The sequence below is a fragment of the Melospiza georgiana genome, chromosome 3, assembly GCF_028018845.1.
Source record: "Melospiza georgiana isolate bMelGeo1 chromosome 3, bMelGeo1.pri, whole genome shotgun sequence".
Lineage (NCBI taxonomy): Eukaryota > Metazoa > Chordata > Aves > Passeriformes > Passerellidae > Melospiza > Melospiza georgiana.
In genome coordinates this window covers 23,045,488-23,069,500 of record NC_080432.1, presented here as the reverse complement: position 1 = coordinate 23,069,500, position 24,013 = coordinate 23,045,488, and the positions used below count along the sequence as shown (strand labels likewise).

General features: G+C 44.1%; 1 protein-coding gene across 1 annotated transcript; it reads left to right on the top strand.

Moving 5' to 3' along the window:
- The first annotated feature begins 1,640 nt into the window (after positions 1-1,640).
- Positions 1,641-21,960, top strand: STON1 (stonin 1). The gene is made up of 4 exons (XM_058021062.1): positions 1,641-1,700; positions 12,350-14,328; positions 20,948-21,150; positions 21,532-21,960. Exons 2-4 carry the CDS (start codon positions 12,399-12,401, stop codon positions 21,604-21,606), a joined length of 2,208 nt encoding a protein of 735 aa, XP_057877045.1. The 5' UTR covers positions 1,641-1,700; positions 12,350-12,398; the 3' UTR covers positions 21,607-21,960.
- Positions 21,961-24,013: the final 2,053 nt, after the last annotated feature.

Here is a 24,013-nt window from a genome sequence, read left to right as displayed (position 1 = left end):
TTTTCTCTGATGCTTGAGTTTATATTGCACTGAATTATTTTGGAAGAGAAAATGATAGCAGAATTTACTGGAGAAGAATAGTCTTGCCTTGAAAATGTATACACTTGCCTCAGCAAAGGAAAATCTGATCTATTTTTAGATATGCATGCTTTGATAAGGAGATAAGAGCCATTAATACCCTTCCCACTTGAAAACCACTAGGAAGAGCTAATATGGAAGCTAAACGGGAAAAAAAGGCTTCTTTGAATGTTGTGCAGGGGAACATGAGAGTTTGAAGGGCTCATTTTGGAGTACGCAGAAAATGTTAGAAATTATTTCCAGTTTCCTGGAATTTTGGCAAAACAGGGGGTATTGATCCACTGGTTCCCTCTGCTAAGAGGTTGAGTGTGTCCTGGGAGAAGGCAGAAGACTGAATTATTTATGGAAAATACAGTTTTTATGGAAATACAATTTTGACGCCAGGCCTGGACTTCAGGGGCAGAAGGCTTACAGGGATGGAATTCCCAAGGGAAGAGGTTGGGATGAGGTCCTGGCCCTTCCAGGACTGCCCTGCTGGGATGAGGGAGGCAGGTGGAGCTGCCCAACCCTGTTCTCTAAGCCTGGAGACCTCAGTCTGGCAGTGCTCAGAAAAGGCCTTCAAGGAGAGGAGAGAAGAATGTGACAATTCACTGGCTTGAAAGGTTAAATTCAATGGTTAAATTATGGTGAAATAATTCTGTGCTAAATTTGGCGCTGGATTTTTTTTAAAAATTAAGAAAGCAAATGCCAAAATTTTTAAAACCACAAATGGCCAATGTTCATCCTAGTGCAATTTGTGTAGTAGTGGTGTTCAGCTTACTGAAGAATTTATTTGTAAGGCAAACTGTACTGAACACTTGTATTGCAGATGCAGACAGGGCCTGAATGGTACTCCCCATGCATAAAACAAAGAGGTAGGACTGCAAAAAAAAAAAAAAAAAAAAAAAAAAAAAAAAAAAAAAAAAAAGTACCCCCCAGGCATAAAACAAAGAGGTAGGATTGCTTCGTTTTCACAGAAAACACAAGAAAACTTTACAGAGGAGATAAATGGGACAAAAGAAACCAGCTTGCAGAAGGAGGTCCTTCCTTACTAAAATACAAGGGAAATTGCAAAAACTGGAAAGCAGTGGAGCTGAAATGGATGTATAATGCTGCACAAAGAATTTTGGATGGATTACACGAGAAACTGAAGCTCACTGTTTTAAGTGAGCTGTCCCTACTACTTGAAACCCTTTCAGATGGGCAATTTGGGTGTCTGCAAGTCTGCTCCGTGTCCCTGGAAATTGTCTGGAGGCTTTTATAGGTGCTTTCCCCCTCTTCATCTTCCTCATTCCATCCGTGTGCTGTGGCCTTTCGGGAGCAGCCCTTCTGCCCCTCTGCTGGTGCACGCAGAGGGGAATGGGCGAGAAGGACACTTCAGGTACCGCAACCGCACACTCCTGCGGGTTATTCGGACATTTCCCGAGCCCCGGAGGATCTCCCATCCCCGGAGGAGCTTTCCCGGCCCTGGCTGCCCGGGCTGCCCGGCCTTTCCCGGGGATGCTCGGGCGGGATGCGCCGGGCGGGGCCTGTCCCGGCCACCGCCCCCAGCCCGGCCCGGCCCGGCCCGGCCGCTGCTGCGCTCCCGGCGGCGGGCGGGACCGGAGCGGGCACGGAGCGAGTGAGGAGCGGGACCGGAACGGGTAAGGAGCGGCTCTGCCCCGGGACGGCCGGGCCGGAGCAGCGGGGCACGGGGGGGACTCGGTCCGAAGTGGAATTTTCCCGGTAGCTGAGGCGCAGCCACGAAGTTCTGCCTTGGAGCGGGCCGGCGGATGGGGCTCTTTTGTTTTGGTGTAAGAACATGATGCATTTAACAGAAATATTCGGCTCCTTTTTCTTTTTTTTTTTTTTTTTTTTTTTTATTTCTTTTTTCCCCCCTATCTTCCTTTCCTTTCCTTTCCTTTCCTTTCCTTTCCTTTCCTTTCCTTTCCTTTCCTTTCCTTTCCTTTCCTTTCCTTTCCTCTCCTCTCCTCTCCTCTCCTCTCCTCTCCTCTCCTCTCCTCTCCTCTCCTCTCCTCTTTTCCCCTTTCCTTTTTCTCTTCCTTTGCTCTTCTTTTCCAGTACAAGTGGTGAAAAGGGGCTGGTTTTGCCCAGGGGATGGTTTTGCCTGGGTACTTTAAACCACGGCGGAAATCGGGAGGGTTTGTGAGCCGGGCATCCTACGGGATTTCATTCCCATGACTTCTGCCTTGTTTTAGGGAGGAGACTGGAGTGTTTTTCTTTAGTACTCGAAGTGAGTTGAATTCCTGGAGCCTTTCTCATGTTTTCTTAGCGGTTCGGCTGATGATGTTAAAGCGTGCACGTAGGGTCGGGCTGTTTGGAAGCGTGGCTGCAGGAATCGCTCCCATAGATCCAGCGGGGGCTTTGGGAAAACGCCCGGAGCGGATGCAGAGGATGTGCTGCACAGGGCTGGGATGTTTGAACCATGAGTCCCTCTAGTGCAGACCCCCGGGATGGAGCTTTAAGGATGGTGTAAACGAGAAAAAAAATGTAGAAAATATACCCTTTGTGGCTTTAGGTAAGTGCTCACCAAAGGGGGGCTTCGTATTAAAGTGTTTGGGTTTTTTGTTTGTTTGTTTTTTTGGTGTTTTTTGTTTGTTTGTTTGTTTGTTTGTTTGTTTTAAGGTGTAACTGTTCTGATATTTATGGGAAAAAACAAGGGTGCCGAGAAAACCGCTGACTAAGCTGTTCTCCGGACCCAAACCAAAGTTTCACAATTCTATGCTTCCCCGGTGTTTTTGCTGTGAGGTGGAGAAACCCTGACTGATTTCTCTCCAAACAGGACTTAGCTTTTATTCGGGAGGGTGGTAACGACCGACTGGGGAGGAGGGAACAGAAGTTTTGGAGCCTGAGGCTTTTAAACAATGAACTGTTCATTTTGGTGTTAACTCGCTTTGCGCTGTCTGGGGACCGAGACTCTGCTGTAGCTGTGAAAGGAGAAAAAGCAGCAGCTGAAGGGAACACTTTGCGTTCTCTGATTTGTGCAAGGGGAGAAAATGCTGTGAGGAAAGATCAGCTGCCTCCTTTCCTCAGTGCGTGAGAGGAGGAGAACTCAGCCCTGTGCTCTGTAACCAGCTGTGGCTGAGCTTTAGAGTAATTTGTTTAAACAGGCCAGAGATTGTATTTACCTGATGCTGGAGCTGTAAATTACACCCCTGGGAAAAGCTGCCCCAAGGCAGGAATGAGGTCCTTGCTTCATGCTGGGCTTTGATTGTTTTCCTCCTCCCTCATGAATATGCAGTAAGTGTCATTTTCTATCACTTCAAAAGTTTTTGGGGTTTGTAAACTTAGTGGCCCAGCTTGTTGATGATCTCTGACTAGCAGGTTAATGTGGGTTTGTAAGTTAATCTGTGTGTGGACATTAACTCCAGCATGAAAACTGGGCAGTGTTTGGCTTTGTGTTTGGGTAAACAAGATCCCTCTAGTCCGGCACTCCTTTTCTCCTGGTTTTGGTTGGTATAAATATAACCTGATGTCTTCTCCTTCAGCAAAGCAGGCTGCCCACGTGTCTGTCTTAAAAGGCTTTTGGAGAGGAACCCAAATGAGGCTTTTTTTGGTGTCTGTGTTAGGAATTACACTTTCTGACATGACTGTCATCAGTTGCTATTAACAGTACTTGTATCCAAACGAACAAGGATTTAATCATTACATCTTCCCCTCAGTGCTGGCATTCCTGTAGGGCCTGAAAACAGGGACAAGGGGAGTATCCCACAGATCAGGTGAGAGCTGCTCTGCCAGAAAATGTTCCTGACAGCTGCCAGACAGTACTTTTCATGTCTAGAAGACCTCCACAAATCTTATGTCATGGGTTATACTCCAGGAAGGTATTGCCAGGTGTTTTTTGGGCTCTAAGGCATGAGGCAGTTTTAAGATATAAAAACTGTCTCAGAACTAAAAGTAAATTAAAAAAAAAGGGGGCTGTTATGCTGTTCAGTGATTTTCCTAAATACAGTATTTCTGTCAGCTTCCCTACCTTTTATTACTCACTCTGAGATTAGTGGCAAGAGTTTTGAAGTATTCTTCTGTGCTGCGTGTTCTTTGTGGCATTTCATCCCTCCCTTCCCTTGGACACTGCAAACACTACAAGAGAACCAGACTTAAACTTCTTTCTGTCCACAGCCAGCTTAATATTTTGATATGTGATCTGTGTGCCAAAGTACTCAGGCTTTTTTTTTTTTTTTTTAATCTAGAGAGCTGCTTAATCCTAAAAACAACAACAAAAAAAAAAATGCTGTTACTAAAGTGGGACAGCCACCCATAACTGCATTTCTGCTGCTTCTTAGTCCATTATAAATCTGTCTCTGCCCATGGGGAGAAGAGAGGGAGAGGTTTGGGATGCTAAAGTACTTGCCAGAGCCCTGTGCAGAGCTGTTGTGACCACAGCACTTCTGAGGGATGTGCGTGCTTTCCTAATAAAAACATGTTTCCTAAACACAGTTAAAAAAATTGCTTCAGTAGATGCAGTAACATTCCATTAACTTAGTGACCTGCAGGAGTACTGCAAATAAAAATAGATTTATTTTCCTGTCTCTTCTAGGCCAGAGCATTTTTTAAATTATTATTAAAAGAACCCAACAAAGTTCTGTACAGTGAAATGACAGCTGGTGTTAATAAACAATTTACATGAATCCCTGCTGTCCCTTGGCTCTCCCAAATGTGCCTGTGGAGTGTAAGCTGTGCCATGACTGTGGTGATGCTGAGGAGGAGTGTGGTTCAGAGGATGAAGCAGGACTAGCCCAGGGAGCTCAGTGTGAGTGGGCCCTGTGGGAGATGTACATGTGACAGGAACACAGTGAAATAAGTGAATTAAATATGATTTACCTGTCTTGTCTATGCTAATAATGGGAAGAAATTAAGTGGAACAGCACAGATCAAAAGCCAACCTCCAGCAAAAACGCTTTTTAAGGGTTACAGGTTTGCAGTGAGCACTATCTAACTTTAAAAAAAACAAAGGCGTTTTCACAATACACTGCTATGTGTGACTGTTTTGCTTTGAGAAGATGCAATCATGCCTTGCATCACCCCTTGCAGTCACCTCTTGCACACAAGGGATGTGTCTTAGATGGCACTGTGATATCCAGAAAAGAAGAGAATAAAAAGCTCTGAGTAGTTAATATTGATTTCATCAGGCTTTTTGTTATTTCTTCTAGGAAAAACAAGCTTTTTCTGTTAAAGATGTTCACTAAAGCATAGAGAACCATTTTGTGGTTCTCAGGATTTAATCCAGTTCTATTTTGAGCTGGTAAAAGGGTTCCTAGTGTCTTTGATAGCAGGCTGTGTCCTCCTGAGGGTTTCCTGGCCATCCCATTTGCCAGCAAATGGGGCATGAGCTGGGTGCCCCTGTCCTGGCTTCCCTGTTCCAGCCAAAGATGCACAGAACCACAGGTCACTATACCTGTGTTGGTGACACCTGGGACAGTCTGTCCCCTCCTGAGGTGGGGAATCTGCCCAGGAAACAGGAAAATGCTGGGATGCCATCTGCAGGAACTGACTGAGAGCTCAGAACTGATGTGCTCAAGAAAGATGCTCAGACTCGTGCTGGGTACTGCTGTTTGCTGTTCTTACACATATGCCAGAGACAAAGGTGGTTTTTATCACTTTGGTTATGTTAAAAAGAAAACCAAACAGGTTCTAAGTGTACCTGTGGCTCTTCTTTATGTACCAGAATTATGCACTTTGTGGTGTGATGCAAGATGTTATTTCATCTCCCTGAAACAAAGCAGTTATGTGTAGCTGTGTCTTGGGAAAACTGTTTTGTTTTTTTTTTTTTTTTTTTTTTTATGTTAGAAAGTGCTTGTTGCAAGCTGTGAGCCTTGGATGTTTGGTAGCTAGAGGCTGATTTTTTGCCTGATTCTTTCTCCACGCTGTTCCATTCGCTGGTTTGTGTGTTCCGTAGGGGGTCTGGCTCTCCTCAGGTGAGAGAAGTGGCCTGTGGGGTCAGAGGGCCTCTGCTGCTTTTTGCAGCTTCAGGTCGGCATTCCAGTGTCTTTCCTGATGGCAAAGATACACTGGGTCTCTATTTTAGTTTCTATTTTTTTAAAATAGATTTTAAAAAATTATTATTTTTAATTTATTCTATTTATTTTATGTTATCTCATTCCTAAAGTTATGTTCCTGATAAGCTCTGCAAAAACCCCCTGAGGGTGCAATGAGGGTGCAATCCCAGGTGGCTGTGCAGCTGTGATTTGTAAAAATCCCTCGATCCCTTTAGGAAATACCTTTGGTTTGTCTCCATAAAATCATACAGACACTTCCAGTAAATGTCTCTAAGCTTTTCTGCCTTGATTCCTGTTCCCCACTCGGGAAGCAGGGAAGGACAAAGCTGATGTGACTCAGAGTGGTGATGTGACTGTGGGGTGAGGGAGGGTGTGGGAATCACGGCTCGTGTCCATGGGAAGGGTGGCTGAAGCTGATGGAGTTACACACAAGACCAGTCATGCATGAGGTTTTGTTGTCTTTTCCAGGCAGATTTGGAATGACTTCACATCTGAGTGTTAGGGAAGGACTCCCAGAATGGATCTGCACATGAAAAGAAGTTTTTTTTTACAGTGTGTAACAGCTGAGGCTTGAGTGATTATCCATGGCAAAGATGGGAATTGTTCTGAGTAGCTCTGCTAAATTTTCAGATCCAGTGGATATCCTCAGCATCCAACCTCCTCCTCTTGTCAGCAAGGAGAGCTACTCCTTTGGGGATGATCCACTGCAGGCACAGCTGAGCAGAGGTTAACAGAGATGTGACTCTGGCTCCTTTTCTTTCATTCTCCGTTTGGGAGCATCCCATAGGATTTCCCTCTGGTGTGACTCTCATATCAGCTCACAGCCTTTTAGAGCAGAGCAGCTGGAATTTCCTCAGGCCTCCATCATGCAGTGCCTGTGGGATCCCTCCCTGGCTGCATCCCAGATGCTCTCCTGGTGTGCAGGGACAGCAGTGCTGTGAGCTGCTGGTGGGGAGTCCCCCACACCCCAAACCCTGTGACATCCTCCTCACTGGAGAGTGTTTTAGCCTCTGCCCAACCCTTTTCTCTGTCAAAGAAAGTGAGTGTTGTCTCTCCTTGAGAGCTGTGATGGGCTGTGTTGATACCCTTAAAAATGTCAATTTTTTCAGGCTTGTGCCTTCAGGCAGGAGCAAGCAACAGCGAGAGGTGTTTGAGGGAGCTGGGCCTGCCTTTGCTCTGGGGACGTGAGCACTGTCAAAAGCTGAAACCCTCAATTCCTCCAGCTCTTGGGGCCAAGAGCAAGGAATTCCAAATTAAACAGATTAGCTGCAAGCCCTGAACTTCTCCCAGCTGTGCCTATGCCCCAGAGAGTGAGCAATGTATATAAAATGTCACACTGCACTTTGAAGTCGGTGTATTTTTGACTATTACACCAGTTCCTTATTTTCTAAAATGAGTAATGCAGTGGGAGGCTTAATTCATATCCCAAATACAAGAAAATGCCAAGAAATTCCTATGTCCCATCAGCTGTGACTTTTGTTTATGTTTATTTCAGACGTATAGACTGGATACATTTTTTTATGTGTATTTAGGATAGAAAAAGCAGAGTTAAATAAATAGAAGTGAAGCCACATGTAATATCAAAGTAAAATTTGAGGCAAATCATCATAAATCAAGCAGTATTTTATGTAGAAGTTGTGCTTCAAGTTTTTTTCTTTTTTTGCAGAGTTAAGTAATAACCAAAACAGTGACACAAAGAATATGGCAGTAAAACACAGAGATAAATCTGCCATGTTTTACTTGGATATCACAAGGGCTTAGAAACATTTAGGGTGTTTTATATACCATATGTGCTTTATTGCTTAAACTGCAGAGAATTTGTACCTCCCTGAGGGACTCTTGCACTCTGTGGCAAAAAGCTTGAAGGATTCTCTGGGTGTTTGTGGAAAGAAAAGCAACAACTCGTGGTGTGGTTGTGGGACAGCGTGCACAGGATGCAGAGCTTGGCATTAAATTTCCATATGGCCTGTGTGCAACAGACAACCTTGCTCCTGGAAATAAAACTGACATGTAGTGGTGAATGGGGTCCGTAGTTTTTCTGGAAGGGTGGAAATAAAAAATGGCCAGGCACTGTCCACAAACAGAGCAGCTCACGGGAAGAGCTCAGCTTATTTGGAAGGGATTATTTAACTCTTTTGTCACACTGTATGTAGATGAATCTGGGGTTTTTTTTTGAGCTGGGAGCAAGTAATGAGGCTGGTGTTTACCCAGCTGAGCCAGTGGCACACATAAGTTTTGTGCTTGGGTGTTCCAAAGAGAATTTGTTTACAGGATGTGTAGCTTAACAGTTCTGGAGCTGCAATGGCCTCTGGAGCTGGACAGGCAGTAAGGAATGTATTTATAAAATTATGCTTTTCTGTGTGTTGGGAGTGTGAGTACTGTCTATTAAACTCTGCATTTACTTGCTTTGTGCTTTGCAGAAGGGAGGTGTTTCCCTGACCTTCCTCTTTAGCTCCTCCAATATTTTAATAGAGGATCTTAATGTTTGAACACAGGGGCATGTGCTTGAGGGTTTCAATTGGTGCCAGATTTTAGGGAAGGCCCCTGAAGAGAGGGAGATGTGGAGATGTGCAGGGGGTGCAGCTGTGCACTGTGTGGTGCAGGAGGTGACAGGAGGCTGTGCTGTCACAGCGTGGTGGGGACATGGCTGATGGCACACCCTGAGCACCCAACAGCATCTGGATCAAAAGTGCCAAAGCCAACGCCTTGGGATGCACCTCAGAGTGAGCAGGGAGTCATTATTAGTGCAGGAAAAGGTAACAATATCCCCCAGCAACTCATGGAAGTTGAGCTGTGTTTTTGCTGCAGATTTGATCTGGGATTTCTGAAGCAACAAAGGACCCAGGGATAGCTACAGCCTGTAAAATCTCTCAATAACGGGATAGGATTTCTCTTCTTTCCATCCTCAAGGTATTAAAATGAAGAAATTAAGCTGCAATGACTGCTCATTAAATGCTGAGGGAGTGTGTTAATCTGATAAATGGGAAGATTGTTTTCAGGCAGAAGAGGATGAATTGAAATGAATTGCAACTTTTGGGTTCACTGGAATTAATGCACCTGGGATCAACTGTTATTTCAGCCAGCTTTTTTTTTTACTGGCAGTTTCAATATTCTAAAAATGGTATTTCCTGCCTCCTCTCTGAACAAGATAGCACACATGCTTGTAATTTAAACGTCACAGGCCCCATAACATGTGTGATCAATGGTATCTTGTATCATTTTCCTTTTACCCAAAGCATTTGGGTTACATTTATGTGGGTCCCATGGGGGACCTTTGCTTTTTGGAGGGAAAACACATCTATCCTGAAGCCTGAATTTTAGTTTGATTTCAAGGAAAAACGTTCCAGTTTATAGGAAGGCATTGGAGCACAGTTTAGGACACAATAGAAATTGAAAGCATTATTTTATTGCTTTGTGCAGATGTAAAAGAATCAGAGAACAAGTGATGTAAAGCAGCATAAGACTGATTTTTATTTTTTTTTAAATAGTAGATGAGTGGTGCTATCCTTAACACAAAAGAGGTTGCATTTCCTTGTATTAGCATGACATTCTCCAATCAGCTTGTAAAAATCCATTTGGGCTTTTTTCCTCCATTCCTTGTAGTCATTTTTTGGGGATCAGTGAGCAATGTTGCTCACTATCTATTTCAACACTTGTTGCATGTGTGTTTTTATTATAATCAGCATCTTTTTTTCTTTTTAAAAACTCCCATGTAACTGCAACAGCAACAAGACCTGAAAGCTGCAGCCTCTTACAGGTACACTGAGAGCATTGTGACTGCAGAGGAAAGTGATTTTTCCCACTTTTTTCCATCTGGGAAAGTGGTTTTCTTCATTGACACTTACTGACTGAAGTTAAATGTTTGGCAGGTGGAGTTCAAACATCTTTTTGTTTTGTAATGGGAAAAAAAACCCCCTGCCAAATAATCTGCAACATCGCATTTGAAAAAGGGAGTAGTAACAGACCTTGGGGGGAAAAAACCCCCCTGAACATCTGGGAATAATAAAGGACACTGAAAAATTCCATTTCTAACAAGAAAAGGAAACAGTCTGCAAATGTGTTCTTTATTGTAAACACCCGATTTTATGGTTTCTTTTCCATTGGTGCATCTCAGTGTTGTGTGATTTCCCCTTGAGCATGGCTGTGGTCGCACGGGAGGGTTGTGGCAGCATCCCCAGAGCCCCTCCACAGAGAAACGCTTCTCTCCCATCCACATTGTGTTTGTTTTCTCTCTCTGGCCATCCCTTATCTCCTGTAAATGCCAGAGGAGTTTTTGGTGGCAGCCTTAGAGGCTGTTTCCTTATGTTCTCTTGTCCACCAGGCTGCCCCAGTGTCCCAGCTGTTCCAGGAAAAAGCCACACCCCGAGCCAGCATCACATTAGCTGCTCCTAACAAATGGGGCTTTGAAAAGAGGGCTGAAACCTTTGAAACTTCAGCTCTAGAAATAATTAATGCTGAAAGACCCATGGTGGCAACAAGAGGGAGAGGAGGAGAAGGGTGTGATATGGGAGGAAAAAGTGATGACCAAGTCAGAGACCAAATAGCTGTGATTTTTCTTTCCATTGCTGCGCTTTATGATGAAGTGATTGTGTGGGTGAAGGACACACTGGTAGTTGTGTGTGTCTGAGCTATGACAGTAATTTGTACTTGTTTGCTCCTTTTTTCTCTCCGTCCTTCTGTAAGTGGTGATTAGAGTGCTTATAAAATAACTAGCATAGTGCAAATACTTTTCTGAACGAAAAGGTCGAGAGTTCAGAACCTAATGAAGGAGCAGAGTCCCCCTCTGTTGAGAGCTCTCTGTTGGCCAGCCTCAGAGTGAGCTGATTGTGCCACAGCTTATGGCACTTTCTTACTGGCTACAAACTGCCCCAGAAATAATGGAATAACGATAAAAATAGACACTTGTAGCACAAGTTTCACTTGGCTGAACTGCAGCATGTCTAGAAGTGAACTGTTCTCTATGAGTTACAGATAAAGAATGGCTTTTATGGTTATGTGATTCTGTAGTGCAATTAAACAGCCTGACTGTGGCTCTCTGTGCATGAAGGGCAATAGCTCCAAGTCATCATTAGCTGACCTTAATTACCAGAGTAATGTCCACGCAGGTGGTTTTTGTCTCTGTGAACTCCGCCTTCCTTGTGCTTTCAGGCAAACGTGGATGTGTTCTGACAGAACAAGAGTAACTTTCTATCAAATGAGCCGTGTTTATATGTGCCCCCCTGCTGTTTCATTGTACTCCATTCCTCCTCAGGCGCTGGCAATTTTTTGCTTGCTCCCTCATCAGGCAGGAGCAGTGGGGAGGAAAAACTTTGGGGGCAACATGCCCTGCATAAGGATGCAACGAGCATTTAAATTTCAGCGCACAGTTTAGAACCACGAAGGCAAGATTAATGATTTACTGGTTGCAGTCCTGCTCAGAGGACATCCAGCTGAGCCCTTTTACCAAAGACACTTTGTTTGATGAAGTGTAGTTTATTAATTGGTTTAAAGACCTGTCCTTTTTCCAGGCCACCAGCCAATTCAGTGCTTGGCAGATGTGAGTGCTGTTGCTTGGCCTTGACTTTTGTTTCATCAGCGTTTTGTCTGCGGTGCAGGCTTGCAGTCTGCTCCTCAGCAGGAATGTACTGCTCATCCTTTGGGCTAATTTCTTGTTTAAAAGTTTAATGCCTTTCCAATGCTTCCTTATAACATTTCCAGTTAAGAGTGTAAGCCTGGGTTGAAGGAACTGATGTAAAGGGATTCCTGCCCATGTCAGGCGGGCATCCAGGTTTCTGCCCTGATGACAGCAGCATGTGTACCTTTGCCATCAGCACTGAGTTGCTGCAGCTTTTCATCAAAAAAATAATCCCTTCTCTCCCTCCTGATTCTATTTTTGGAGACAGCCGCACCGTTCTTAGTAAAATGCTGGGAAGGAGGGGAAACCTTACCCAGAGCAGATGCCTGGTATGGAAAAATCTGTCCATATTTGAAATGATGCATAAGCTGTATAGTATTATGTTGTATATAATGAAGCTGAAAGTATTATTCAAGCAATCCTGTACTGCTGTGGGGCATTCTGCTCTCTCTGATTGAGAGGCTCTGTGCATCAGATGCTCTGAACAGCTGTAGAGCTTAGAACTCCCTTCAATCCCCAGCCTGGGAGAGCAGTGGGGATTCACAGGCAGTTTATCAGTTTCTACACAGCTTTCTCAGATTATACATGTAAAACAAAATACACTGGATTTGTGAACTGCTTGCAAATTTGAGCTTTGTGTGATTAGAGTTTGATTTGAATAATGTTTTTTGTTTCTCCATAGATGGCTTGCGGGTGATGCGCTGTGCAAGTGCCTCAAGTTTTCCTACAAGATGTGTTCCCCAAATCCAGCAAACTGGGTCACCTTTGATGACGAGCCTCTCTTCCAGTCACCTCAGAAATTGGTTGACAATCAGAGTAGCTCCAGACCCAATGGCCTTAAGCTCAACCTGTGCAGTGTTCATGATTCTTCAAGCAGGCCATCCTCTACAGGCAGCACTCCGCTCTCGTCTCCTGTGGTTGATTTCTACCTGAGTCCTGGACCTCCCAGCAATTCTCCACTTACTACACCTACCAGAGACTACCCAGGAAACCCCTGCATTCCAAAGTCTGGGATTCACATGCTTTACCCCATCCCTGAATGGCCATCAAATGTTAACCCTTCTCCATCCCCTGGGACGTGCTCATCCCTGGCCTCACAGAAACCGAGCAGCCTTCCTTTGAGCCCCTCACCCAATGAACATCCAGGTAAGACTTTGGTCTCCAAATCAGCAGATGCAGGAAGTCCTAATCCACCAGGAAGCTGTGAGGAGCTGGCTCCAGGACACTTCCCATACTTCCACAGTGACTGTGCTTTTTCCAGTCCTTTTTGGAAGGAAGGGTGCTCCCTCAGCATGTCTCCAGCTAATGCCAGCATGCACAGGAAGGACAAAGTGCTTGACAGGAGTGGGTGTCATCCTAGAGACAAAGAAACATGTAATGATCAGAAAAGTCTTAACCAGGGCTCCTTCAGTTACATCTGTGAGAGGCTTGAACACCTACAAGCTGACAGCTGTGAGACCCTGGAAAACCCACCCATCTCCAGCAGCCCCGCGTGGCACAAGCTCTGCCCCGCCATCCCGCGCAGCCTTTTCAGGAGCCAGAAATCAGACGGGTGGCCATTCATGCTGAGGATTCCTGAGAAGAAGAACATGATGTCATCTCGGCAGTGGGGCCCCATTTACCTGAGCGTCCTGGCTGGAGGGGTGCTGCAGATGTATTACGAGAAGGGCCTGGAGAAACCTTTCAAGGAGTTCCAGCTGCAGCCGCAGTGCAAGCTGTCCGAACCCAAACTGGAGAGCTACAATGTCTCAGGGAAAATCCACACTGTGAAGATCGAGTGCGTGTCTTACACGGAGAAGAGGAGGTACCACCCCAAAGTGGAGGTGATCCACGAGCCAGAGGTGGAGCAGATGTTGAAGCTGGGCACCACCGACTACAACGACTTCACCGATTTCCTCGCCACGGTCGAGGAGGAGCTCATGAAGCTTCCTACTGTTTCCAGACAGAAGAGGAATTATGAAGAGCAAGAAATGACTCTGGAAATAGTGGATAACTTTTGGGGGAAAGTCACTAAGGCAGAAGGAAAACTCGTGGAAAGTTCTGTCATCACACACATTTACTGCCTGTGTTTTGTGAACGGCGGCGCCGAGTGTTTCCTAACCCTGAACGACCTGGAGCTCCAGAAGAGGGACGAGCGTTACTTTGAGAAGGAGCAGGACAAGAAGTGGATTGAGATTCTCGACTGCCATTTCCATAACTGTGTCAAAGCGCAGGAATTTGAGCAGTCACGGATTATTAAGTTTACACCCCCGGACGCCTGCAGGCTGGAACTGATGCGTTTCAGGACGCACTACAATGGGCAGGACCTTCCCTTCTCTGTGAAGGCTGCAGTGGTGGTTCAGGGGGCATACATTGAACTTCAGGCTTTCATCAACATGGCCTCAACTGCTCACATCCCCACACGCTTACCCTCTGTGAAATACTGTGAAAATGTTATGATACGCTTTCCTGTTCCCACACAGTGGATCAAAGCACTTTGGACCATGAACCTGCAAAGGCAGAAATCCCTAAAAGCCAAAATGAACAGGAGAGCATGCCTTGGGGCTTTGCATGAGGTTGAATCTGACCCCGTAATCCAAGTCTCGGTTGGAACAGCAAAATACGAGAGTGCCTACAGGGCTGTGGTGTGGAAGATTGACAGGCTTCCAGACAAAAATTCAAGTAAATAATTTGTGCTGTGGGCTTGGGTGTGTGTCTTCACTGGGTTCGTGCTTGGGTTTTTATCTGTTGGTAGAAGCCAGAATAATTTTTTAGGAAAAAAAATCTTTTAGACTTACCAATTTCTTTAAACCATGATTTCGTAATTTATTTGATGGAGGTAGGTGTACTGTCAGTCATTTAAAGTGTGTGGTATCATGGAAGCGGAGCTGTTCATTCAGAGTGAATCTCAAGTCTGTAGCAGTAAGGCTGAGGGAAGGGTTTATGCTTCCTGTGTACCAGCAGGGCAATGGGTGGAATGGGAAGCAGAAGTTGGTAAAATGATTTATTAACCAAATATCACGCAGGTAATAGAAAAGGTGGTATTGGCACTGCTGGGTCTGGGCTTTCTAGCATCATTTAAGAAATGGAAGGTATGATGCAGAACTAGAGGGTGCTGTGATTAAATTTGCTGTAGGAAGTGCTGTGCTTTTGCCAAGGATGGTTTCTGTTACCTCTTTCATGGGTTTGTGCATTGAGATTGTACATTCATGGCAATAACTGCACTGACAAAAAATGCCTCCCACTTTATTCCCATTTCTTTCTGGTGGTGGTACCTCACTGAAAACTTGTAGCAGTACAAACAGCTACAAGTTTTTAATTTCACATATGGAAGTAGTTAATTTAATTTAAAGGTGAAAATATGACTTTTTGAAGAAGAAAAAAATATAAATATTTGGGTTTACAAGTCCAATTTTTAGTCATACTACCAGTACCTTTCTAAAGGCATATACTACTTTTCTAAAGGCAAAAAATTCTTGAGGAATACAGTATTCTGCTTCAAGTTCTGCAGAGTGAAGGCATTTGATCCTTTGCTTGATCCTTTGCATTATGTGTACCTGAGGCTTTGGGGATCTGTGTAAGACAAGGGCACCTGTTAAAGCATTTAATGTAAAGTATCTGTAAAATCTGTACTTTTGAAAAAGGGGGTAAGTGTATGTTACTAACATATGGATCTTGTGTTATCCTGTGTGGGCTAACTGCCTCTTTAAAATGTCCAGAAAAGATTTTACCTTCTTAAGTCCCAGTTTCAGGCATTCTACTACTAAGCCAGGACTAATGGTGGGGGAAGAGCAATGACAGAGGGAGGGCAGTGAAGGGCATGGACTGAAAAATGGACAGGGAGGGCAGAGGAGTGGTGGAGAGATGTAGGAGAATGAGAAGGCAGAAGATTCTTTAGGTCTTCAAAATCCCTGTCCTCTGCTCCAGGTTTCAGAGATTTGCACCATGTTGCTATGACATATGTGTTTTCCCAAGGCTTACAGGACTGTTTGGGTAGCTTTTAGTATTCTGTGCTTTTTAATGTAGGTTTCTGTAAAATCAAGTCAGCAGTTAAGGCAATTTTAAAGAAGAATCTAAGTCTTACAAATTTCCTGCAGTTCTTTCACCTGAAGATTTGGTGTGCACAGTTAACTTCAGATTTAACTTATTTGAAAGGAAGAACTGTTTTGTTTGTTGTTTTTTTTTTTTTTTTTTTGTTTTTGAAGCATCTCACAACTCTACTTTATTTTCCACCAGTAGCTTAATCTTCTGACATTTGAATAATTCCTCTAGCTGAGATCTGCAGAATCATTTGTCTCTGTGAAATGTTCATGCATTTGAAAAAAACATTTTGGTAGTAATTCTGCCCAGTCAAATTTTAAGCCTCTATATCAAGTGCTCTGTACACAGTTAAGAGTTTAAAAATAGAGTTGTCCCAAGGCTTGCCAAAAGTCTGGAGACAGTCAAACTAATAGAAATATGTAAACTTTCATAATGTGTTTACCGCCGGCGGAAAAATATGCTGAGGACTTTGCTTTCAAAAAGCCTTTGTCCAAGGCTTCTTAAAATAAAATTTTAAAAAAGGAAGGGAAAAGGAAAGGTTGCTTACAGTTATATTGTGGCTCCATTTATGGGCATTGAAATATGTTAATATCCACTGGATTCTGCTGGAGTGTTTTCTTGGAAAAGTGCTGGCCAAGTGAAGTCAGTAGGAGCTGCAAGAAACAGCAGACTTTTAAAAGCTGCCTGTGCCTATTCAGATATATAGATGTTATATTTGGAGTCAGAATTTTAGCATTATTTTTTAAAAAAGGAAAAAAGTTTTGAAGGGCTGATTCAGTGAAGTTTCTGCAATTTGAGTCTATGTTTGTGAAACTGGGCCTTAGTGTGAGGAAGTGCAGAAGATGTTATGATTTTAGCACAGTACTGGGGCCAGACTTTGCAGCAGAGAAGCTGTGTCAGCTGCTTCCCAGGGAGCTCCCAGGGGGCAAGAGAGACTAAACTGCAAAGCACTGTGCTCTAACCACTTGCTGTGTAAATTTGAGCCCTGTGATTTGTCCTGCTAGGAGAAATCCTCCATCCTTGAGCCGTTGCGTAAAGCAACAGTTCTTCAGCTGCTTATTTCTTATTTCATTCTGCATCATGGAGGCACTGAGGAAGCAGGTCCTAAACAAGACAGCAGACTGGAGGTTGTGGCTGCTGGCAGCCTTGTTACAGCATCTGTGCATGGACTCTGCTGTGGGAGGTGATGTGGTTCCCAGGAACCACCAGGTGCTGCTTTTCTTATCCTCTAAACTGCCCAGGTGGAAACTCAAAGCCATGGCTTTGTCAGGGGGGCTCCATCCCTGCCCAGCCACCTCCTCCTGGCACTGGCACCACCGTGACCTGGGGCTTGGTGGTGGCACTGTCCCTCTACTCCTCTGTTCCCTATGCCCTTCTCCCAGCAGGTTGGAGAAATGCACCCATTTAGAGATGGCTGCAGGAGTTACTAGCTTCTAACAACCCCGATGTCTGTAAATCTGTCCTTAGTAATTGTTTATGTTTTCATGTTCAAAGTAAGAGTTTTAGAACTGGACCTATTTTGGCAAAACTAGAATTATTACATAACTAAGATAACCAGTACATTATTTTGGCTTAAAGTGCTTTGCTTCATGAGCCTTTCTCAGATCAAGGTTGGTTGAATGCTACTTACACAGGTGAAAAAGGGCCAAACTGCATTAATAAATGCAAAGTTAGATTATTAATTGCTTTTGAAATGCTTTTTGAATTCTAAGTGATATTTGAAATCTAGTTTCATAGTTCTAGTGATCTTTTGTTTGTTTGTTTTGGCTTTTTTGTTGGTATTCCTTGGAGACAAAGAGCAAGAGTTTGGAATACTTTTAAGAAACAAGAGCCAGATTTTCACATTTGAGCAGACTAAAATCTGTCAATTCACAGAAGTCTTAACAAGTTGCATAGACACCTGAACTGCAGGGTTTCTGTCTCATAAATTAGATAGTAAAATGTCAGTAATCTCCCTACATTTTTCTGATTGCCTCTCAGGTGTGGTTTGATTTCATCAGTTCTGGTGGTCATGTGTTGGCAGTGCCTGATAGGCCACATTTTGGATAGCTGGGCTTGAATGTGTCATCTTGAATATGTCAGGACTCTGAATATGCCACCTGAGCACACTGTGCCTGCTCCAACCCACCTGTCTCTCTCCTCCTGGCCAACACCTGGCTTTTTCAGCACTACAGTTTCTTTTGCAAAAGGATCTTCTACACACAGCCTCTCTTTCTTCTTCCAACTCCAGTGTGACACAAGGCCTGGGAAGCAGTGGTTTCATGGAGCAGAGATGGAAAGAACTCTCAGTTTTAGGTGAAAACTGGGGGGATGTTCAGAGCCTTCCAGAACGCTGGTCAGTCACTTTGTCATCTGACAGCTGATGGGAAGAAGTTGCTCTGTGCTCCCAGCACAGCCCAGCAGTGGCAGAACTTCACCACAAGTGAAGGGGTGAGTACTTCCCTTTGACATTGGTGTTGGTGCAAGAGGCAGATGGGCTGGGGGAACCCTGTGTTTTAGGAATAGGCAAAAAGGTCCAATGGAATCTGTTCCAGAGGACCCAAGGGGTTAGCCTTATCCAAATCCCAAACCTGTTGTCTCTGCCTTTGCAGGTTACCATCTAAGGAAAAGGAAGCACCCCAGAATTCCCAACACCAAGACCACCTCATGGCTGTCAGTCAGCTGGAATATAAACCCAGAGGTTTCTCTGGATAGTCCTGAATCACAACTATGCCATGTCTAGCAGGGAAACTTTCAGCAACAGCCCAAGAGGTATGGCTCATCTGTGCCTGGACTCAAGTGGACATCTGGATTATCCAACATTTACCGTCCAATATCTGCCTAGGAAAATTCCAAGCTGTGATTATTTCTGGATTCCATTTCTCAGAAGACAGAATAGTTTCTAGACAATTCCCATTGCTTTTTGTTTCTTCATAGGCCTCTCTCCCAGAAAACCCAAAGAAGATTCTGAATTTGATCTCCAAAAGCCCTTAGATGTATGCTGGTTGCCTTCTACCACAAATTAACTACAAGCAGCAAACTCTTTTTCCTCAGATCCTTGGTTAACCACAGCCTCAGAGGGCTTGGCCTTTTCCCTGGCCAGGACATGCCATGGCATCTTGGTGCTGCAGTTCCTGCTGTGCTCTCCAGGATGCTTCACTTGTGGCTGGCACTGTGCAGAGTCTGTGTGTGCAGTCAGCCCAACCCAGGAAACAGCACAAAGAACAGGTCAAGTAAGTTGTGTGTTGCCAAGCTGCATCCTGGCACCACCATGGGAAAGGGGAGCAGGTCCTGGGAGCCAAAAGGAGCACGGTTCAGATGGGATCACATCTTGCAGTGTGGCTCTAACAGGATGTTCCTCATGGTGTCCTGTTGCTGGGATGATGGAGGAGTCAAGGATGGAGAGGTTCCATCAACAGAGGTTCATTCCACCATGTCCAGGCAGACTGGAAGAGGGACTGAGGACCAAGAGAGTGTTAGTGCAGCAGAAATGGCCTTGGACACAACAAGAGGTGACAAGCAGCAGACCATGGACAAGGCTCACATCACAGAGGTGCAGAGATCTGCCTGTCCCTGGGCACAGGAGTGATGAACACCATCTCCTCCTCATGCTTGTTCTGTGCTCCACTTTCATTCTCAAGACAGTGGCAGGTGGCTGTAATCCTTATTTCTGACTTTGTTCCCTCCTCCATTTCCACAATAAAGTCCCTGATGTTACAGTTGTACTTGTCTCTGTGTTTTGTGTTATTGTCCTGAGACATCAGCCGTGTGCTGCCTGCCCCTGGCGTGGCACTCCTTGCAAACTGGGGATCCTTGTGCTCCAGTGCCTTGCAGGACCCTCTCCTGAGCTGTGCCCAGAGGGCTGTGTCATGTTACAGGGAAAACCTGCAGCACAGACAGGCACCCACCCCAAGGCTCCTAGGAGCAATGGAGATGCAGCTCTTTTATTTATTTCTGCCTTACAAAATGCCTGTGAGCCTGTGGATGTGGAATATTAGCATGATTTTCCCCAGGGGATGGATAAAGCTCAGTTAATGTTAACTCCATCTTCAGTATTTCCTTTATTCTGTAACAGAATTGATTCCTGTCACTGGGGGAAGTCAGTGCATAAAGAATGGGACATTTTTCCCTGAACTTCAAGATTCCATTCAGTGTAATGGATGAAAACCAAATATACACTGCCAGGCTTGCCTTTGACAAAATACAGGCAATCCTTTTTCTTCTTATTTTTAAATTTTTTTCCCCCTGCCTGCAGCCAAAGCATAGTTAGTTATCCATGCTGGTGATTAAAATCCTGGAGAGAAGGAGAAATGCAGAATTGCTACGTTTTGCCCTGGAGAATTTGGAGAGGATTCTTTTCATTATGTTAAATTATCCTGCTTTCACACACACAGTCAGTCTGCTGACTTCAGTTGCTTTGGGAAGCAGCTTTCACCCTGTGTTCCTGTGTGCCAGGAGAAGGGCTTGCCCTTATCATTGCCACATGTAAGAAACGCTGAAGCAAGTGATCCTTAGGATCATCCCTAGGATGATTAAAGTTATTCAGAATATGCTGCACAAATCCTTAATGATTCTGCTTTATTACATCACAGTTGTTTTAGCAGTACATTTTTTTGTTCTGTGAAGAAATGGGGTATGTTCTTTTCCCAGGCAGACAGGGGCTCCAGGTAGCCTTTATCCTGGCAGGTGGGACGTATCTTGTTTGAGCAGCACTCTGAGCTGCACCTTTATCTTCCTGCTGTGGACATAGTGTAATAAATGATGGTACACTAGATAGCTGTAGCACTTGAAATAAGCACTGCAGTAAAATTTCTACAGCACAGAGCTCTGGAAAGGGGGTTATTGGACACAGGACAGCATCTCTGCCCTGTGCATCTCTGCAGCATCTCTACACTGGGACCTTCCAGTTTTTATTTTTCTGTCAGAGTAAGAAATGCATTTTTAAGGGAAAAGTGAGATTCCATCAAATAGTTTGAATTTAGCAACAAAGCCCTATATTTGTAATATCCTCTCAATGAGAAGCTGAAAGTATCTGGTAAATCTTGTGCAAATTAATTTGTAAAATTGCAATGACTGTGACAAGTGTGCTGAAGCAGACAGAAAATGAACAAAGGGCCACTTTATGCCCAAAGAGCAAAAGATTACAGTTAGAATAACCTTGTATCAAACAACAGCTCTGTGTTTATCAAAGGTAAAGCTGTGCTCTCTTGCTAGGAGATGAACCTTAACAAAGAAAAGATAATTCGCTAATGGTGTGGTGGTTTTCTTTTTCTTTCCCAAGGTTTGGATCACCCACACAGCCTGTCTTACAAACTGGAACTGGGATCAGACCAGGAGATCCCATCTGACTGGTACCCATTTGCTACTGTCCAGTTTGTTGTCCATGACACCTGTGCCTCAGGAACAGAAGTGAAGTCCCTGGGCATAGAGAGTGACCTGCAGCCCCAGAAACACGTGGTGCAGAAAGCTTTTTACAGCTGCCAGGTATTCTCAGAGCTATGCTTTCCATGTTTTCCTCCTCTTCTCCCTCCCTGCTCCCCCATGCAGTATTTGAAAAGCATATTTGCTTTGTATTCGAAACATATCTTGCATGTACTTTTGATAATGACTTTGAGCAAAAGAATAATTAAATAATAATTCCTTGTCTGATCAAAGATGAGACTGAAGACTAGAACTGTGAATGCACCTGCTTTTTTTTTCCCCTCATTTGAGCTATTTTGGGGAGTAGTGGTTTTGAAATCTGTTGGGTCTGGAAATATTTTGATTTTGTGTCAAAGCTTTTTTTCATGCTGTTGCTGCAGTTCACACTTTCCGTGTCCAATTATTTGCTAACTCTACCTGCTGTTTTTTGCTTTCTACCTGCAGGTTGAAATTGAAAAGAAGTGGATTAGGCTTGATGGAGAAGACCCAGATAAGGCTGGCAACTGCCTAATGCAATGAAAGAGGACAGGAGGCACTGTCACAGGATATTAGTAGGAATCAATCTCCATAGGAAATTCTATTGTTAGAAGAAGGGCAGTGACCTAGTTTAGGGTAAACACGGTCATTGAATTTTTTTTTTTAGTGCTTATGGGTTTGAGTGTGCAAATCAGTGCTCATTGGACTGGCCTGCATTCAAGTAAATTTCCTGTCATGGGAGTCCTGGTATGAGCAAGGTCTCCTTGTCAGAGCAGCAGGATGTGAGCACTTCACTGACTGATTCTAATGTATTGTTTTCCTGTTGTGTGACTGGGGAATGATCTCACACTCCCTGCTGAAACCCAATGGCACTACTCAAAAGGTTCATGTCACTTGGGCATGTAATACTCGCTAATAAAAACTTCCAGAGTGCTCATGATCTATCAGCACCTGTGTAAGGTCCAGAAGGACCAATTACATTTTTTAGTGCTGTTTGAAAACTAAAGTCCCTCATGTTTTGGCTCTCCTTGATGTATGTGTGTAGAACAAGTCCAAGTAATATTCTCAACAAGAGCCTTAATTAATGAGTTGGAAATTGGGTGATTTCATTGGGAAAAAGGGTCCTCTGCATAATAATACTCTTTATTTTTCTGTGGCTGCAACTGCTCCCCCCTCAGCACTTTTTAGGTCCACTCAAAGTAATCTCTTGGGCAAAAAACCCCATATGGCAGATGTGATTGAAGTTTCTGTGCCAGCATTACAGTTCCTTTTCACTGCTGCAGCAAGTGAGATAAGGGGTGGATTCTCAGTGAGTGTAAATCAGTCCTGGGCCCTTTCATCTGATGAGGCTTGGAGAATTTACACCAGAGGAGGCTTCCCCCCACAAACTGGAGAAAAGACTGGTTGCTGCTGTTTGCCCTGTGTCTCCTTTAGGATGCAAGCTCCAGATGTTGGTATGGAAACTGCAGGACCTGTGGCTTTGAGTAACTTTTAAGACATGCCTGGAAAGGGAGATGTTTTCATGCTCTTGGCTCTAAAGGCATTTTCCATGGGGAAGTAATGCAGGAATGGACTGTCATGAGAGACATGAAGCTGTGATGCTTCATCAGGCAGCCTGAGCTACTAATCACCAATGTCAATGTGTTAATTGTGTTTTCCACAAACAATTGGCCTTTAGGGAAAGGTTTTAATACTTCCCTTCAACCATTATCCCCTTTGCCATTTTCTGCAGGCTGTAATTCCATGTCTGAAACAATATAATAAATTTTAAAAATGCCCATGATACCCTTTTTTTTTGGGCTGCAGTTTTCTTAAAATTAGCCTTACTTCAAACTAAAATTAGTGGAGAACAAAAATATAGGAATGCACTGCCTCACTTTATATTTTGTATAGCTTGTAACTGTTTATATGAACACTGTGTAAAAATACAGATTAATGGTATTCCCCAAAAGTAGAAATATGTGGGATATACACAGAGAAAATTACCAGTCTGAGGAAACAGAAGACCATAATATGAACCTAGTTCATCACAATAAACTTTTTCCCCCATCCAGAAGCTGAGAATGAAATGGGTAATAGATTCTACAGTAAGTCCTGAGGGCAGGTTTTTTATGGGTATTGCATTGCCAAAGCCCCAAATAGACTATTATGGTATTTGGGCTTCTCTATATATCCCTTTTTATTAGCAGATTATATTGTTATAAATCTAAGCAAGCGTTGGGCTGTAGCAGTGATCCAAATATGTCTCAGCTGTTGCCTCCTCTGTCTGTGTTTTGACTTGAGAAGCCATTAGCACCTTCAAGTAGTGTTTGGTGTGTTTTATTAATATTTAATTTTGGTTTATATTCTGCTCAGCTGAACTAAGGGGCACAGTGTTGCCACCAGGGCAAGGTGTTTATACTTGGTGACATGGCAAGCTCTGCAGTTTGCTGAAGTCCATGGCTGTACTACAGCTACAATATTTATTAACCTCTTTGCTCAGTGAGGTAGAGGAAGCAAAATATGCATTGCAATTACCTGCAGTTACCTTTGTCTGGGGCTGGCTTGTTTTGATTGGCATTAAACAGCTAATTCAGTAAACCTGCTAGCAGTGGTTGCTCTCCAGAGCCTGTCTCACCCAGCTGGCCCCTATCTTTCTGTTTTTAAGCAGGAGGAACTTATATATCTCCATTCCATCTCTCTGTCATCTTAGGATCTCCATTCACATCACTCACCTGCTGGGCACTGGGTACCTGGTGGTGTTACAGGTCCTGCAGAAGCTGTGGCTGCTGCTGTGCTCTCAGGTGTCTGCTGTGTCTCAGGATGTGTTTGAGGAGCCTGGGTAGTGTTCACCCTTCAAGATATGAGCTACTGTTTGCAGTGAGTGGCTTAAATAATGAATGTTCACCTTACAAGTCACCATTCCTGTTGGAGAGTTGTATTAAGGTGTTATGGTGCAAATGATCATTCA